General features: G+C 45.0%; 1 protein-coding gene across 1 annotated transcript; it reads left to right on the top strand.

The window, feature by feature from the left end:
- The first annotated feature begins 226 nt into the window (after window positions 1–226).
- On the top strand, window positions 227–19,535 carry LOC122369665. Its single transcript, XM_043344572.1, has 5 exons — window positions 227–482; window positions 16,252–16,954; window positions 17,259–17,409; window positions 17,945–18,124; window positions 18,463–19,535. The coding sequence occupies exons 2-5, from the start codon at window positions 16,281–16,283 to the stop codon at window positions 18,703–18,705; spliced, it is 1,248 nt and encodes a 415-aa protein (XP_043200507.1). The 5' UTR covers window positions 227–482; window positions 16,252–16,280; the 3' UTR covers window positions 18,706–19,535.
- The last annotated feature ends 206 nt before the right edge of the window (window positions 19,536–19,741 follow it).

Below are 19,741 nucleotides of genomic sequence, written 5' to 3' on the forward strand. Positions count from 1 at the left end.
CCGTCGTTCTATGACCATCTGTTCGGAAATTGGACAGGACACAACAGGGCCAGGAGTGCAAATTCTGCCCCTTCCCCTCCCACCCCCGGCGGCACGTATGGCTGAATAGCCCAGTTGTGCGCGGAGCTATGCACGCTACAAATGTCACGTTGCAAAGCCGCTGCAACCTCTACCACTCGCCGACACATGTTTGACGTCAGAAATGTCACCACTCAACCGGCCATAACATTTGATTTGGCTGTCAGGCCAGGAAGCCGGGGTGGAGCAGTTACTTTGCAGCAATTCTGCCGTGTGATAACATCCAAGAGAGTTGCAAAAAAAAAAACGGTCGGAATAGCGTTGTGTTAATATTAACAGTGAGCCAAGTAGGACGGCATCAAACGCTACCGGCCGATCGGGTCTCGTCAAAAACTTCGCTGGCTGAGGCTCTCCTGACAGCGGCGACGGACGTCGCGCCTGCAGTAGTAGAAGACACGTCCCAGGTATGAGGGCTGGGGATGAAAAGCTGCACATGGGAGTTATGAGATGAGGGAGCACGGGAGACGCGAGGTAAGAAGGCAAGAAGGATGTAACTTGTGAATGAGGAGATATCGGAGTCATTAATAGGACATTATTTGAGATTTAAAATGTTAACGTTGCTGAAACAGGATTCTTTTTCTCATGTAGATGGAACTTAACAGGCCAGGAAAATAAATGCACCAATTAAGTACCTAAATTCTAAGTCGTTAGTCTAAGATCGTTTCGAAATCGGAAATCGTACTTGAAATTCGTAAATTGTTAATCGTGGTCGTTGAATCGTGGTAAAAAAAAATAGACTAACGAATTGAGAAAGGTACTTGACGCATTTATTTTTGTTATCCCTCTCTTAGCCAGGGTGACATCAGTCCGACAATGACATGAGTGTGTCAAAAAAAATAGGCACTGATGCAGTCAAATTTTACGACGCTAATTTTTATTATAAAGTAGTCCACAAAAAATCATGGCCACGGCAGAAAAGAATACCGCTGGTGTGAAAAATAATGTCAACTTGCTCAAGTGATATTCGCACATAAGCTTTTTTTACGTGGATAGTGGAAGCTGTGGGCAAAGCTTGGCCTCCGATCATATACTGTACCTACCTTTTAAGTGAAACAAAACCACAAAAAATTTGCTGTAAGCTAGTTTATATTAGTATTTTAGACACAACCAATAATATAGAAGATATTATTTTCTGACCGGCGAGCCGTGAATGCCCAGTACCCATTGTAAACAGCGAGATCAGAAGAGGTCAGCCTGATGTCACCCTGTTGCCCGATGCCCGGCACGTGGAGCCGGAGGGATACGGCGGACATCGCCCTGGAGAGTCGTCACTTGCCGGTAAATAATTGTACATTTATTAGTCTTGTTATAGGAGCAGAAGTACATTTATTATCAAAGTTATTGCAAGCTTTTGCCGGTGTTTGACGACTGTCCAGAACCCATAATACCCTAAGCATTGGTATTATGGCCTAAACCTAGACCAACCTACCTACCTACCTATAGTGTTTTGCCACATACCTGTCTACCTGCATACCTAGCTCTCAGACTTATAAAACCAGTCACATGGTCCAGTCACCCTTTAACCCGCGCACCGACGGGGGGGGGGCGGATATCCGCCCCCCCCCCTGAGGTTTTTCGCGGATAGCGGGAAAACCGCGGCGCGTAGCGCCGCGAAATTTGGTATGACTATTCTCTCATCAATTTTACACATGGTGTGCAAGTTTGAACCTCCTAACTTTTAAGGTCAAGTCACCAGGTCACTTTGAATGACCCAACCTCAAGTCACTTTTTTGCAACTTTGTCACCGTGCCAGAGCTACAGTAGATGTCGGAGGCCTTTGAAAGTCGCAGGATGTTATTAGGTCATTAGTAGCTACAATTTGTATATCTCGGAATTTTGATGTCGGTGACCTAAGGTCAGGTCAATTTCGCGACCTCCCCATTATAAGTCAATGGGGGAAAAATCAACTCCCTGTTTTTACCACTAAAACGGGTCGGAATGGCCCCATATACCATACATGACTTCACATACGATCAACCTTCACTACCTTGAGGTCTGTTTTGCTGTTGGGCAGCTGTAAGGTCATGTGACGTCATCAAAGGTCACCAAAGGTTTTTTGCCAATAACTCCTTACAGGAACAAGATACAGCCGCGCGGATAGTCTCATTGTGTTCAGCTCGTCAAGACGCATCAAATGATATACATGATGACCTCGAGGTCACGTGACCTGAGGTCAACCTTTGACCTTGACCTTTCGAGGTCAACATATATATCATTCGATGCGGATCGACGAGAGGATCACGATGATGCCCTTAGTTTGTTCCTATCTTGACTACTTCGAAAGTTATTCGAGAAAAACCCTCTCCATATCTAGCGCCGCCATTTTGACTTTTTCGACCCCTGTGACGTCATCTTTGACCTGACCTGAAAATGACCTTAGTAAAAATTGTAGACCTTGTCCGTGCGTATCCGATGCCGTTTACCGCTTGTCGCTATCTTGCTTCGTTCTCGAGATCTCAGGGGGGGGGGCGGTCATCCGCCCCCCCCCCCCGTCGGTACTAAGTTGGCGCAGACCCCCGTCGGTGCGCGGGTTAATAACACTTAAATTCATTCATGTAATTTCTGTGGTGATCAATAAACGAATGGGCATCATTTACTTTAACCAAAATTGAATTCAACGATCAACATTCAATAAAAACCGAAAAATAAGTTAACAGACAAACAAACACACCATGAATAGGTACACATCGCATTATAGACACTATGCATCCCATATTAGTCAGGATCATCCAAACAACTACTCAGAACTTTATAAACCATTCACTATGTGGATACAGCTACTGAAGCATTTAACTGACCTTTCGGAGAAAATCATGACACGCGGAAAAAAATGTATAATTTAAGTGCAGTACGTCATACCTACACGAAGAAATGATAATTCTACGTTGGGATAGTTTAGTTAACACTTATTTTTAGATATACTTCATGCTTTACGGTTAACAATACATCACATACTCTAATCGCAAGACTAAATAGACCAAATAGCTTAGACCGTCTCCAAATAAAAAAGCTATGCAACGGTTATCAACATCGCTGAGCCTTATTTCAGAAGTCCATCTCTACACAAATACCAACACACGGAAGGCATCTTCGAAATAAATTAACGTGATCAATAATCATCCATAACATCAGTGTCCAATTTAACTGAACACTCAAAGCATGTTAAACAAATTGATAATATAAATTTACCCAATAATTTAACAATAAGACACACGCATCATAAACAGCTTCACAATCTTAACGACCAAAAGTGACATAAATCATGTCAGCTTTCATGTTTATATCCAGGAAAAATAAATGCAAACCAATGAAATGATTCAATGTGCAGGGACACTTGAAAATGATTCACGTCCAAAACGATTAAATACACAAATATACGAACCTTTTTTCCATTTTTTCATCAGAAAATTAATTCTACATGTATCTTGAAAAAGAAATTGCTTCACTAAGCACTTAAACCCGTTCGCGCCGGAAAAACACACTTTAAAAAGATTTTGAAAAATATTTGACGAACGAAACTCGCCTGCAACCGCTAATGCTCCTTTGCAAAAATGCGCGAGCGCCAATCGGTGCAAAGCATGAAAGTAAACGTTAAATCAACGCTGGCAAACTTGCGCAAAAAATCGGTAGCCCTCCCATATACTTTTTCTGTAATTCACTGTTAAGTGATGTTCAATTTACGGTCATTTTGATTACTTGTTGTTATTTGGTATATCCATGTTTATGTGTGTGGTGCGGCTAGCTGGTGAATTTATAGTAGCTACTAGCTATGACATACCTAGGTACACGACAAAACATAGGATCCACACAAATTTAGGGGATCAAAACACGAATCAACACATAAAAACATTTTCACACAAATATATGTCGATAATTCAGAGCAACGATGGGCTATCTTTGTGACAGTACCTACGTACCATCCCTGAAATACTGACTTGTTAGGTCACTGCCCAGTGCTCACTGCTCAGCAAGCATACCTACCTTCCCCTTTCTTTTCCCCTTTCCTCTCCTTTCGTTAATGGGAACATTAACAAGAGCAACAGCTTTGGGCATTGTCGGAGGTCTTAGCATTTATGCTGACATATTTAGTTAAATGCAAGCATGGTTTCGTTTTTGTTCAAGTCCGTTATGTAAATACGTACACTAACTTTCCAGGCATAAATGGACAAAAGAAGAAATACCAGTCTAGAGCTTCTGACAACGAAACGCTCCATGCACGGTCCATTGCCTAGAACGTTCAAATGAAAATACCAACCAAATAAATCGATTTAAAAGTAGCACCTAAAATATCAGGCTACTTTTGACTAAATTACACCAAATGACACAAAAGAGACGAGCTCTTCAAATCCACGCATTTGTACGGAATAAAATGTTTTGTACTTAGCGGAGCCTACTGAGTGCACTATGACATAGCCATTGCATAATGACTGTTCAAATGAATTGTTTGACTGTTGGTAGCCTCTAGAGGCAGGAAGTTTTTATCATTTCGTTAACTCAGATAGCACCCAAAGTGCCAACAAAAAACAACAACAATAAAAAACGATACAACATACAGGCCCTCAAACAATAAACTATACACTCCCGTAATACCTAACTTAACTTCTAATACAATGAGCTGAGACATGGTACCACATAAATGATAAATTAAGTAGAAAGCTTTCTTACCATGCTGAGCTGTCTTACCATGAGCGTGTCCAATGTCGTCCATCAAAGTCTCTATATCACTTACTGAATAAATCAACCGCGTTAGAAATATAACTTAAAGATAAAATTGCGCAAAATTACGGCAACTGCTAACACCTCTGGTGGCTTGCTCATACGTAAAATAAAAACTCTCAGGAAAACCGACGGCTCAAGGAAAGAAGCTAAATGAATCGACGTTTTAAAAATGGAGGATATGGACTAAAGGTTCCTCTGCGAGTATGCGAGTTGCCGTGTGTGTCTGTGTTATATGCTGACATCTGGCTAAGTACGTGATAATCACTTGTGAAGAGAGGCTTAGTGCATTAATAAAGATACAAATACCCACCTCAGATAATTACGCAATCCATATGAATTAAATTAATCAGTGTATTTGTAAAGCAGTGAGATACGATATAACTTCAGTTAAAACCACCAGCAGCAGCTCAAACATCGCATAATTGGTAAAAAAGTAAGCAATCAGAAATTAAGAATGTACCCTCGATAAAAAGCGAAGCTCTGCCGTTCTTATAAATCACACAAATCGTGCAAAAAAAACGAAACAAAGCACAGGTAAGGCAAAAATTAATGTTCACCTAACGGCAGGTGTTTTACTTCAATGGTTTAATCGTTAAAAAAACTTTTTGTTTTACTTATTTACGGACCCGAGTCCCAACCTATGTATAGCAAAGTATACAGAGGTCCAGGTAATTGTTGTCAATGCTGAAAATCATAGAGGTGTTACGTAAGGGTATCCTTTGTTTTGTGTATATCTTTGTTTATTTGTTTAATTTTGTTTCCGGTTTATTTGTTTAAGGTTTATATTTATGTTTTATTTATTTCTAGTACATCTTAGTTGGAATTATAATGAAGTGTTAAGTACTGATATCGTTTAGATATCCTTTGTTTTAGTTTTATCATGTATGTTTTCCTTCATAGATCTTAGTTTAATATACGAATACTGCATGGGGGAGCGGGCAATAGCAAAAAATATTGCCCGATGTGACGTCACTGTCGCCCTCGGGTGAAGACCGAAACAAGTGCTATTGCCCGAGGCGAAGCCGAGGGCAATAGCACTTGTGGAGGTCTTCACCCGAGGGCGACAGTGACGTTACAGAGGGCAATATTTTTGCTATTGCCCGCTCCCCCATGCAGTATTCGTTTTATTACATGGCCAACTCTCGGAATCTTTACTTAGTACCTACTCATTCATCCCGTAATAATAATATCCAAACAGAAATATCATGGTACAATTGAATGTATTGGATATACAATCATAGCCACGTCACATGTCTACGGCACACACTTAGTTGTTTTCTGTTTTCTGTTTTCTGTTTTCTGTTTCACGCCGTACTTGAGAGTGTGGAGACTCTTCGATTTGTAGCGTTCGCCGTTCTTGCGTTTTACAGTAATGAAAAACTCCTTCACAGCGTTGTCCAGGACATCGTTGCTGTGCATGCAGCTTTCAACAGATATGCCTTTTACTTGCAAGAACTCAATGAAGACGTCTTCTGCTGATTTAATCACCTTTTTAGTGCCCTGAGCCCTGCGCGATGAAAATAGCTCATCCAATTCATGCGGCTCCAACAAATTAAATCGGGGCATTTGAACGGACATGTTCAAATGACGGCCCAGTTCTAGATGACTTGACTAGCCAATCACGAAATCAAACTGAACAGTCTGAGAAAACGACGATAAAATTACGACATTTGAATTTTTGTTCAAACACCACTGCGCGAGCAACTTACTATTGACCGTTGACATGGCAACCGCTTCTCACCTTCAGAAAGGTCAGTAACCTGACACTGAAAGGTCAGTAACCTGATGCCGGGCAATAGTAAAAAATATCTCATGCCAAATTAACACAGGAGCCATGCAATAAAGCATAATATATCGAAGAAAATATCACAGTAGATCTTAGTAAAAAGACATTATAGATCTAAGCAAAACGAGTAATACTTATGACTGGATAAAACTAGTTCGCAAAGAAGGTTACAAAACAAGATTTTAAAAACAAACAAATGAAAGCGTTTTCTACACAAAGACGACCCACAGGTGTACTTCTAAGCAATGGTTAAACGAAATTATTGTACGACCAACGATCAGTATCGACCGATGGCGACAGTAGAGACTGTTGAAGGATCAGCAATGGTACAGCCTGCCGACGAATCAGCAACAATAGCCTGCCGACGGATCAGTCAGGCTAGGCTGTCGACAGATCAGCGACAGTAGAAACTGTCGACGAATCAACGACAGATCAGCGACACTTCGATGGATAAGTGACAGCAGAGACTCGACATATCAGCGACAGTGGAGACTTTAGACAAATCTTGCGACAGTTGAGATTGTCGACAGTCATCGGCCTTTCGTCGGATCATTGACAGTAGAGACTGTCCACAGATCAGCGACATTTCGACGGATCAGTGACAGTAGAGACGTCCATCGATCTCGATGGATAAACAACAACAGAAACTTCCACAGATCAGCTTCGCTGTCCATAGATCAGCGACAGCAGAAACTGTCCACAGATCAGCGACGGCGTTAACTATCGACAGATCAGCGGTAGTAGAGACCTTGATGGATCAGCGACACTAGAGACTGTCGACATATCAGCGACAGTGGAGACGTTGACGGATCAGGGACGTAGAATTTTGGCAGATCAGCGACAGCGACTTTCGACGGATCAGTGACAGTAGAGACTTTCGACAAATCCTGCAACAGTATAGATTCCCGACAGCCAGCGACCTTCCGACGGATAAGTGACAGTAGAAACTGTCGACAGATCAGCGACATTTCGACGGATCAGTGTCAGTAAAGACGTCGATGGACCAGCAACAGTAGAAACTTCGGCAGATCAGCATCACTTCGACAGATCAGCGATAATAGACTATCGATGGATCAGCGACAGCAAGGAACGTCGACAGATTAACGACAATACACTTAAGACGGATTAACGAGAGCAAAGACTTTCTACAGATCAGCAACAGTACAGACTGTCGACGGATCAGCAGCAGTAGAGACTGTCGACGGATCAGCGGACAGCGACAGCAGAGACTTGTGGATCAGCGACAGTCTAGTCTATCGATGGATCAGCGAGAGTAGAGACCGTCAACAAATCAGTGAATCTAGACTTTCGACGGATCAACGACAGATTTCGACAAGTTAGCGACAGTTAGCGACGTGTGACAGATCAGCGACGGTAGAGACTTTCGACAGATCAGCGACAGTAGAGACTGATGAATCAGCGACAGTATAGACCTCTGACGGGTAAGCGACAGTAGAGACTTTCGACGGAGCAGCGACGGAACAGACTGCTGACGATCAGCGACATTAGAGACTGTCGACAGGTCAGCAGCATCACGACGGATCAGTGACAGAAGAAACTGTCGACAGATCAGCGACAGTGGAGACTTCCGACGGAGCAGCGACAGCAGAGACTGTCGACAAATCAGCGACAGTAGAGACATCGACAGATCAGCGACATCTCGACGGATGAATGACAGTAGAGACTGTCGACAGATAAGCGACAGTTAAAACTGTCGACGAATCAGCGACAATAAAGACCTCGACCGATCATCGAGGGTAGAGACTTGAACAGATCACCGACAGTAGAGACTGTCGACGTATCGGCGACAGTAAAGACTTTCGACATTTCAGTGACCGCATAGAATGTTGACCGATCACCGGCAGTAAGCTGTTGACAGATCAGCGACAGTAGTGACTGTCGACAGATCAGCGAACGTAGAGACTTTTGACAGATCAGCGACAGTTGAGACTTGACAGATTATTGACAGTCGACGACTGTCTACAGATCAGTGACAGTAGCGTCTGTCAACATATCAGCGAAGGCAGAGACTTCGTCAGATCAGCGACAGTGGAGATTGTCCACATATCAGCGACACTTCGACAGATCAGTGACAGAAGAGACTGTGGACAGATCAGTAGCCAGCCAGCCAGGACTGGATTTGGCTTTGACCGACCAGACCGCCCACCGCCAAGCCGGCCATGGGACCAGCCTACAGCAGGGAGCCAGCTGAGGGGTGGCCAGTCCCCCGGCGGCTCAACCCGCGAGGCGGTCCCGGTGGCGGCGGCGGCGAGTGAGCTGATGAGCTGGGGAATCGGAGTGTGACGAGTTTAAAACTCAGCTCCCTCACACAATAGAATGACCATCTCCAGGCAAGGGGCTGAAGAGAGCTCAGACTATACAATGCTAGGTTGACGATAACCCGCTAAGACACCAATGGCGTCCAACGATGAGCAAAAACAAGCGCAGCTCTGACGAGCTGAGCAGTTTAGTGGTCCGACGGGCACAGCTGCAAACATACAGGACAGCATAATGCTGGAAAACTATCATATTTCAGCGTGATGTGCATTCAATCAGAAATCAGGATCTTGGCACGCAGCCCTAAAGATCCTTCATTGGAAAGACTTCATAATTCATTTGAAGAAGCATGGGTACTTGTGGAGTGCTCGGAAAGTATCATGAAGTAAATCAAGCCAGAATGTGAGCTCAGCTTGTAGTGTTCAATGCGTACGGCTAGCATGACATAGACGTTACGGCACACTGCGTCTGGGAATAAAGGCGGTACTTGATTACAAAAATGTTTGCGCCTTAGGCACAAACATGCTTAAAACTAATCCAAGGCTGCATGCGTAAGCCTTCGTCCTTACACTATGTATCTTAACAATCCTAAGACTTAACCTATGCCTTAAGCTAAACCCTACCCATCATGCATTTGCATATATCATGCAGGACGCAGTTCGTCCTAAATCATGCACCGTAATTAAGTACCGCCCTAATTCCTAGACATCAGTAGTGTTGGCCGGTTCAACCAAAACCCATCTGAGAGGATCGATCATCCGAATTTTAAATACTTCTTAAGATGAAATTTAGGTAAAGCACCAAATCCAGAGGACAAAGTGCTAACTGGAATCTTCACGCTGTTCCATCGTTCAACGACCGATAAGACCCCGGGCCTTGTCCAGGAATCGAGCCCGTAATGTCTGCAGCTAGTTGAATATTGTTCTCTCAATGGCGTAAATACTTCAACAACTTACCGAGCTCAAGATAACCACGGCAACCAAGCAGCGTCCCAAGACAGAGAGCGACAATAGACTGTCGACAGATCAGCGACGGTCGAAACCGTCTGTCCCCGGATCAGCGACTAGTACAGAACAGCGACATCTACTGTCGTCGGCAGAACAGCGACAGTAGAGAATGTCGACGGATTAGCAATAGGAGAGATTACCAACAGATCAGCGACAGTAGACTGTTGACTGATCAGAAGCAGAGCTGTCAAAAAACTGCCATAAAACAAACCTGAGAATGACGTCTACCAAGTGCCACAAAACAAACCAGAGAATGAACACTACCGAGCACAGGCTCGGTAGCAAAGACTCGGTCAAATGACTTTCCACAAAGCAAAGCCTAAAAAGACAGTTACCGAGCAAAGGCTCAGTCAAATGACTTGCTTCAAAACAAACCTGAGAATGACGGCTACCGGCTACCGAGTAGAGACTCAGTCAAATCACTTGCCAGAAAGCAAACCTGACAATGACGGTTACCGAGCAAACACTTGGTCAAATGCCAGTCCACCATACAAACCAGCGAATGACGGCTACGGAGCAAAGGCTCGGACAAATGACTTGCCATAAAACAAACCTGAGAATGACAGCTACCGAGCAGAGTCATGGTCAAATGTCTTGCCACAAAACAGGCCTAAGAATGAAGGCTACCGAGCAGACTCCGACGGATGACTTGCCACAAAACAAAACTGAGGATGACTGCTACCGAGCAACAACTCGGTCAAATGGCTTTTCACAACACAAACCAGGGACTGATGGCTGTCGAGCAAAGACGCACTCGGTCAAATGAGTTGCAACCAAACAAACCTGAGAATGACGACTACCGAGCAAAAACTTGGTCAAATGACTTGCCACAAAACAAAGCTGAGAATGACGACTACCGAGCAAAAACTCGGTCAAATGACTTGCCAAAAAAAAACATCTGAGAATGACGACTACCGAGCTCATACTCTGTCAAATGATTTGCCACAAAACAAACCTTAGAATAGCGAGTACGGAGCAAAGACTCTGTCACATTACTTGCTATAACAAAGCTGAGGACGACGACTACCAAGCAAAGGTTCATTCAAATCAATAGCCAAAAAACAAAGCTGAGAATGACGGCTAGCGAGCAATGACTCGGTCAAATGACTTGCCACAAAACAAACCAGAGAATAAAGGCTACCAAGCAAAGGCTCGGTCGAATGACTTTCCACAAAATAAACCTTAAAAAGACAGTTACGAGCAAAGACTCGGTCAAATGACTTGCCATAAAACAAACCTGAGAATGACGGCTACCGAGCAGAAACTTGGTCAAATCATCTGTCCACCAAACAAACCAGAGAAGGAAGGCTAGGAAGCAAAGAATCGGCCAATGACTTGCCTCAAAACAATTTTGAGAATGACGATTACCGAGCAATGACTTCGACAAATGACTTGCCACAAAGCAAACCTGAGAAGGATGGCTACCCAAATAACTTGCCACAATAAAAATCTGAGAATGAAGACTACCGAGCAAAACTCGGTCAAATGACTTGCCATAAAACAACCCTAAGAATGACGGCTACCGAGCACAGGCTCGGTGAAATGAATTGCTACCAAACAAACCTGAGAATAACGGCTACCGAGCAAACACTCATTCAAATGACTTGCCACAACAAAAAAAAAACTGAGAACGACGACTGCCAAGCAAAAACTCGGTCAAAAAACCTTGCCACAAAGCGAACCTGAGAACGACAGCCTTCGAGTAGAAACTCAGTCAGATGACTTGCCACAAATCAAATATATGAATGATGACTACCAACAAAGACTCCGTCAAATGACTTGCCACAAAAAAAAAACTGAGAATGACTGACTACCGAGCAAAAACTCGGTTAAATGACTTGCCACAAAACTTGAGAATGATGAACACCAAGCAAAGCTTCGCTTAAAATGACTAATCACAAAACAAATCTGAGAATGACGACTACCGAGCAAAAACTCGGTCAAATAACTTGCCACAAAACAAAGCTGAGAATGACGACTACCGAGCAAAAACTCGGTCAAATAACTTGCCACAAAACAAAGCTGAGCGTGCCAGCTACCGAGCAAAGACTCGGTCAAATGACTTGCCACACAACAAACCTGAGGATAACGGCTACCGAGCAAAACTCAGTCAACTGACTTGCCACAAATAAAACCTGAAGATGACGGCTACCGAGCAAAGAGTCCGTCAAATGGATGGCCACTTGGTGTCGTGGTTGACACACCAATGACAAGAACAACAACAAGGGATGTTACGCCTGAGCCATACATTCATGCATATTGCAATTAAATGTATACATCACTCTGTGCAAAACAAATATCAATTAATCCCTACAATATATCACGTAAAAAGTTTGTTTTATGGTTATGAAGGTTGAGAGAATCTCAACCATTATGGTACAATTACTAAATTATGGTATGTAATTGATTATGTTCTTATGTAATTGTTTATGCGACTATGTAAATGATTAGGCATGTTTATGTTTTAAAGGTCATTATGTAATTGATTGTTTTTATGGAATTAATTATGTTATTATGTTATTGATTATGTTATTACGTAACTGTTCTGATAATGAACTCATGTAAGTGATTAGGCGTATTTATGTAGTAAATGTAACCATGTGATCTATTTATTTACAATTATTATCCCCGACTCATTAATGATAATTATTATTGTCAACTCAGGGGACAGCTACCACAAGTAAAGAATGAATAACCTGGAAAATTATAACCACCTAGCAAATGTATTGCTAACACCTTTTTTGCCTATATTATTGTAATATCATTATCCTATTTCGATGATCAAATCATCCAAAACTAGAATACCTACCCCAGCTAGTGAAGAGCAAGAGCAAAATATGTCTGTAATACCCCAACTCAGTATTCCAAAGAGCGACATTACAAAGATAAGTCCCTCGGATAAACTCTAGCCCCGTCCAGCAGCATTTCATAGCGTTGAGCCACGTGCGCAATTGGTTGACCTTCGTTGACCTCTGCCGGCCGGTCAGCGGTCAGCTGCTGACCCGACTCGGGTGAGCGCTGCCCACGGCGGCCGGTCGGCGCCGGGAGCCGGGAGCACGGCTGGCAGCCGTCCAGAACGGGCAGCGCGTCTTGACATGACAAACACGGCTACAGCGAGGCAATGACAGGCGGATCCAGGTGGCCCAGATGATAGCCGACTACGTTAATTTGAAACATTTTGCGAACAAATCAAAGCAATAGGGAAACCACGAACGTCTAAACCTCAAATAAGCCCAAGTTGAAAGTAACCAATGAATTGTAATGCATTGAAATAAAGTTTGAGTGATGGTTTATGCATTGACTGCACGTTGAAGGTACATTTTGCACCAGTTACTTCTTACTTAAGCATAAATTATACGCATAACATTAAACATACAAGTTAATCACTTCAGAGATTATCCAGACATTTGTATGTATTCTATGGGAAATCTTCATCCAGGCAACGAGTCAATTTTCAATTTCAATTTCAACATTTCAATTTGAAACACTGAATAAAAACCCATCTGGATCCGCCGTTATACACAAAAACAGAGCACACGATAGATAATGAAATACCGTTCCAGTGTGGATCTGGAACGGACTGACCAGTGACCATTCCCGATCCGAAGCCTTCCAGCTGACAGCTCAAGCTCCATCGTAGACGGTCCTGAAACAGGCAGTTTCATTAAAGTTTTTCCTTCCCGCCGGCCGGCGGACAATCCTCACCATGTATTCTCACTCACCAAACACACTCATATGTCACTCACTGACAGTTCAAGTTCAGTAACTCACCTGGTCACTCCAACTAACTCATCGATCGCAGTCTTCCAGTTGGCAGAATGTCACTTATCTTATCACGGCCCGAGTGTCCACTGTCGCGCACCAGCACTGCACTCATCAGTTCAGTTTAACCCACAAAATAACATCACCAAGGATCACCAAACGCAAAAAATAACAATTTTAGCACAACTTGACCGCGACCTACCCCGCGCGACATCTCCAGACACATTGCCCGCCCAAAGTCCCCCGACGCGTAGTTCATGAACGTGCCGCTAGGGGGACAGCCCGTGGCGAGTGAATCAAAAGATGAAACATGCATCGAAGTGGATCCATTCAACACCATGATACACGGAGCTTTTTTCTCTTTTGAATGTTGCACAGCACTTACCATTCAGTCCTTTGTTTCCTTTGCATCTATATTCTGTCCAAATTCATGTCCTTGGGTCGAATGTAAACATCTTACGGTAGCAAGCAGAAGGACGCCTCCGTTGCTAGGGCAGGGGTGGGGGGAGCGGGCGGAGGGGGAGGGGACGGGGTGGGTAGCAGACAGCGCGTGCCCGGCGGCGAGCGTCTGTCAATAAGGGCGATTTTTACCGAGACGCGCGACGCGTTGAAGGGTGCAGGGCCCGTATCATGCATTGTGCGTGGTTATTCATGGCCTATCTACGCAAACGTGCGAAGAATTATGCAATACGAATCAGTAGTGGGTTGTCATTGATTAACATAAATATATTTAAGGCGATGAATTATTGAAACCAATCATTTTCACGAATTTATTGCATAATTGCCTGAAAACAACAGGCGTAGTTTTATTGGCATACATTTAATTGTGGCGGATGGACGGTCGCTAAGCTCAAGTGCAGTCTCGGTGCAGTCGTCCGTTATGAAGCTGACGACAGAGCAAGTGTCAGGCTCAGGCATGATAGGTGAAATACAATGATAAGCAAGGGTACTAGCAGGCAGGGGTGGAGAATGCTGGGTTTTTGAGGGCGCTCCCTGAAATTCAGAGGTTAACATATTGGCAAATGTTCCAGTGGAGGCATCCATTTCATATCAGACACAAATTGTTTAAGAACGTAGGTAGGTACTTCGCGAGGACAGAGATGAGGGGAGCGCTACATATTTTATTGCGCTATAATTTCGCGCTGCCACCCGGGAAGTGCTGATAGAGCACCTTCTTCGATCATGGCAATTCTTCACCTCTGCAAAAAGGGTTTTCCTACGGTTCCCCTTTCACCCTACATACTTCTCTATCTAGTCTATCTCCCTGCCTCCCTGCCTCCCTCTCTCTCTCTCTCTCTCTCTCTCTCTCTCTCTCTCTCTCTCTCTCTCTCTCTCTCTCTCTCTCTCTCTCTCTCTCTCTCTCTCTCTCTCTCTCTCTCTCTCTCTCTCTCTCTCTCTCTCTCTCTCTCTCTCTCTCCCCTTTACATTTACCTATCCCCATTTCTCTCCCTCTCTCTCTTCTCCTCCCTCCATCTCCTTTTCCTTCCTTCTCTCGTCACTTGAGTCCAGCCGCACGATTGGGGGGGGGGGGGGGCAGCTCATGATCGGCGGCCAATGTATGTATCTGCTGAACCGGGGGGCATGGCTGCGGAGTCGGGGTCGGAGTTGACTTTGGAGGAAAACAGATTCAGAGTCGGAGTAGGAGTAACCGAAAATGCGTGGACTCCGCAGATCTGTAGGGCTGCGGAGTAGGACGTTGGAGTCGATGGCCAAGTCGACAGTTTCGATCGGAATCTGAGTCGGAGTAGGAGTCACCGAAAATCAATCGACTCCGCAGCCCTGTCTGGAGTTGATAACACGGCGCAGAGAAACGTTATGTGTTTTTCGTGGCAGCGACAATATTCATCGTGATCCTTGAGGTCAGACCGGACCCTGACGTCAGTGCTAACCTCTTTTGGTAAGCGACTGTACATACATGGATCCATGTCGCATGTCTGTCCAATTGGCAATGCTCCGGTTGTATCCATAATAATTGTCTAGATATGGATGGCTGGATGCATGAATAGTTGAAAGGGCTATCGAATGAACTGTTCCGCCTTACTTTAGCTCTAATCGTTCCAGAGTTAGGCGGCGGTTTGTAAAAAAAAAGAAATACTGAAAAAGGCAAAATTGTACCTTTGCTAATCCCTAGTGATCTGACCTTTGACCTGAGGCCTGTTGCACCGAAATCTCCCTGCACCAATCGTTGGATTCTGTTGCACCGCACACCCACTCCAAGGCTCTACTGTGACAATTTACCTATAAATTATAGCAAGCACCTGTATGCTTACGTTATGGGCTAGTAAGTAGGTTTAAAATACTTTACCACCGTTAGGTTAGCTAACTCCGAAATCGGTTTCTTCGATTTTACCCAGCTAGGTCGTTTGGTGCAAGAGGCCTCTGACCTAAAAAATGGTCAAACACTATCGTCACTATTTTTGACGTTCCTTCGAATGTTGCCTATTCGCGTGTCGCTACGTGTCCCAGGAGCCGAGTTAGAGGGGGTGGGGCATTCATACACCCCTTCCCGGCCCAGCGCGGTTGGTGCTGAGCAACGGTCCGGCGCGGGCTAACAAGTCAAATCGAACTAATCAATCTTTGGTTTCAATTTTTGGTTTAATTTTTGGTTTCCATTAATTTCAGGTGGATTTTCACACATTACCGGTCTCCAGATGAGTCCGCTCCGACATCTACAGCTGATCTGCCACCACGTCTGGAGGCGTGCCAACATCCTGCTGCCAGCGCTGCTGATCACCGTGCTGCTGATGGTGCTGCTGCAGGACTATGACTTCCGGCAGCCGGCGATGCCGCACTCACCTGACTCAGAACGAGACACAGCAACCTCTAGTCGTCCAGCGAACTCAGCTGTATTCTCTGACACAAACCCCGGACCAGCATCCATCAAAGCCTCTTTAAATTCTTCAGTACCTGGAGTCAACCATGACTCAAATACCAACTCTCCGGCCTCTTCTGAACAGCCCGCCACGACTCTCGACTCCTTGCCACTCTCTGGGCCTGCCTACGGACTCGACAATTCGCCAGACCCTGACATCGGCGTATACGAGCTTCGGGGCTGCAACTGTTCCCGGAAGTACTCCAAATCCGCCTACCGAACATTGAACGGCACCCGCTCAAATTGCGGCATCACTGCTGACATTCGCGGTGCGAAGCAGAATGTCATCTCCTTCAGTTTCTACGGCATCGCCTCCAGCGTGTTCTTCCGTGGCATCGAGGCGAACCTCGCGAAGGTGCCCGAGATCTACCCCGGATGGGTGGTTCGGGTGTATAACGACATCAACATGAGTGAACCGCGACAGAGGGAGCTTGTCTGCGATGTGCAGTGTCGGTAAGTTAAGCTGACTGTAGTTGAACCCTTAGAGCCCTGGAACCTTGTCCTATATGTGAAAATGCGAGCATGGCTTGTGAAACTTTTCCTCTTGCGGGATGGAAATTCTTGAAGTAAGGCCTTTGTGGATTTTCTTCTTCTACCTTCATGGGCTTGGGCTATATTCCATGTCAATATCCATCTTGCCTCACGAAATAATCCCAAGCAACATTGATTTTTGAAAATATCTGAGCGTTCAAATTCACAGTTATAAGTACTAGCATATTATTTTTCTTGGCTGCCAATCTATGACGTGTGTTTTCAGTTACGACAACGTGGACTTCTGTGACGTCCACGACCTGCCAGGACTAGGCGATCTAAGCAAAAAGTTTGGCATGATCTGGCGGTTCATGCCGTTGGCTGACGGCACCGTGGAGCGGTTCATCGTTCGCGATCTGGACTCACTGATTGGCTGGGTAGGTGTGACGTCATCGGAAATTTACCTATATTCAGTGGCTGATGATTGGCTTATCCAATAGCCAGTAAATGTGTGGCGGAATGAGCCCTACCTTCATGAGAAATAGTTTAGTGAGAAAGGCAAAATGGCAAAAAAGTTATAATAGCAAGGCAGCTAACATTTGAAGTTTCGCTGAAGAGCAAGCATTTAGAATAAGTGATGACGGACTTCCATTTCATGAGCCTTTTCCGAGCACTGTGATGTCGCGAGCAGCCCTGTTTTAGATAGGTAGCGTAAAGTACATACCTGTGCGACTTACCCTTTGCCTAAGGCATCGTTGACCTGTGAATAAAAGCTCTTCTATGATCCGTGTGGCCTGTGTGGTGAAGGAAGCATCGGAAGTGCTAGGACTGGTTTCTTTCACCATGGATGGAGACCTCCAAATGTCTGGTCTCCTTGCCAGATATTCGGGGCCTCCATCGGGAGTGGCAGGACTCGTTTTCTTCACCACACCTGACCTCCCCGTCAATGACCTCCCTCCTTTTCACCCACAGCGAGAGCGGGCAGCCGTAGACGACTGGATTGCCTCCAATCGAACGTTCCACGCCATGCGGGACGCTCCTGCGCACGGGACAGAAATTCTGGGAGGAATGTGGGGTGGCTGGAACCGCTACAACTCTATCTACAAGCCAGCCCGCGACCGTATCATCAAGGTCACCCAGCAGCGGTACAAGGTCAGTGCGGACAGATGTAGTTCAATGTGGGGTCCTAAGGTCATTTGCCCCGCAGAGGTCAGTGGGGTTCAAGGTCATCTGAGTCGCAGAGGAAGAGGACAATAGATATTCAAGGCCAGTTCAGACGAATGAGCTAAAGTCAGCGAAGAATTGTTATCAATTCAGCCAAAGGAGCCACGTTCAATAATGCATTATTTTTGGCTTCGTCAGAAGTCGAGACGGTGGTTGAATCTTATACCAAAGAACAAACGCCCAGACCAGACTGTTCAACAGCACTGTAGCTTTAGCGTCGCCTACCCTTTTATTGTGAGCGTCTTCAGCCGTGTGTCTTTCCGCAGGGTCTGGACCAGGACGTACTGACGGCTGTACTGTGGCCCCTGATCCAGCAACATCGGGACCTCATCTCTCACGATAGCTATCTCTGCCTCCACTACCCAATGACGAAGCCATTCCCCAAACAAAGGGAGAGTCCGTTTGACTTCGTCGGCTCGCCTAGTCTTTTTGTTAAGGGGATCAGGTTGAAAAAGCATTGTCCGCGCTCCTGTAGGCCCCCAGAGCACCAGGACTGGGAATGGTGTTGATCTGGTGCTGAGGAAAACTCGTAGTGTCATTGGTGTTAAAGGGACCCTCCCTTAACATTAGTTTTGAGTTGAGATAGCCAAATTGGTGGCCATGACCTGCAAATACCGGTTTGGACACTCACAACATCGAAAAATGCTTTAATTCGAAGATATGGAATTTCAAACTTGCAGTTTTCGGATTCTAAGGGGCTAATGCATTGGAATGCCCCCTTAGAATTTGTGACGTCAGCGGAGATCTAACGATTTTTAAATCTTAGACTAAAACCATCGTTAACACGTGGTGGTATACGCTGCTTTGCGCGCAACGTCTGCCGCACTTTAGGGCTGCCAAATTATTGCTTCCAAATAAAGTCGCTAGTAACAGGGGAGATCCCAAAAAGTAAACAAAAGTAAAAGCCAAATATCTTGAAAACCAGTGAATATTTTTCGGTGAAATTTGGTAGATATTCGTTTTCGCTCTTTCTGAACCAAGGGACATCACTTTCATGCCAATTCATTAACTTTTTTGAAGGTGGGAGGGTCCCTTTAACTTGGTGCTCCGGAGCTGGCAGTGGTGTGACTTGGTGTACCGTAAAGACTGGAGTAGTGCTACCCAAGACTGGTGCTGAACTGGTGCACCGTTTTGACTCGCAGTAGTGCTGGTCTGGTACTGGTGTCATACAGCTGGAAGTGGTGCTGGTCGTCCGCGGGCGCCGGGCAGTACCAAAAACGTTCAGTAGTGTCCAAGATACCGTGCTAGAACCCCCAGCTCGCTGCTACGGACACTTCACCCCGAATGCATATATCCGCCAGAATGGATGTTAGATAAAATGGAACAAACGTGTGGTGGACACTGGCCTTTTCGGTAAACATCAAATGGGGTGTGTGTGTGTACGCTGAACAAATTGGGTTTTTACCAGACCGTGGCGAAGCGGTTTGATTGCTGGCCTGATAAGTGACTACTGCACAGTGCACAGTGATACGTTGCCCTGCCGCTTTTAAGTTCCATTACCTGATTGGCATTTGCAATGTTATTTTTCGCCTCTCCTTCAAGCTG

Source organism: Amphibalanus amphitrite, unplaced genomic scaffold (genome assembly GCF_019059575.1).
Source record: "Amphibalanus amphitrite isolate SeventyFive unplaced genomic scaffold, NRLGWU_Aamphi_draft 001059F_arrow, whole genome shotgun sequence".
Classification (NCBI taxonomy): domain Eukaryota; kingdom Metazoa; phylum Arthropoda; class Thecostraca; order Balanomorpha; family Balanidae; genus Amphibalanus; species Amphibalanus amphitrite.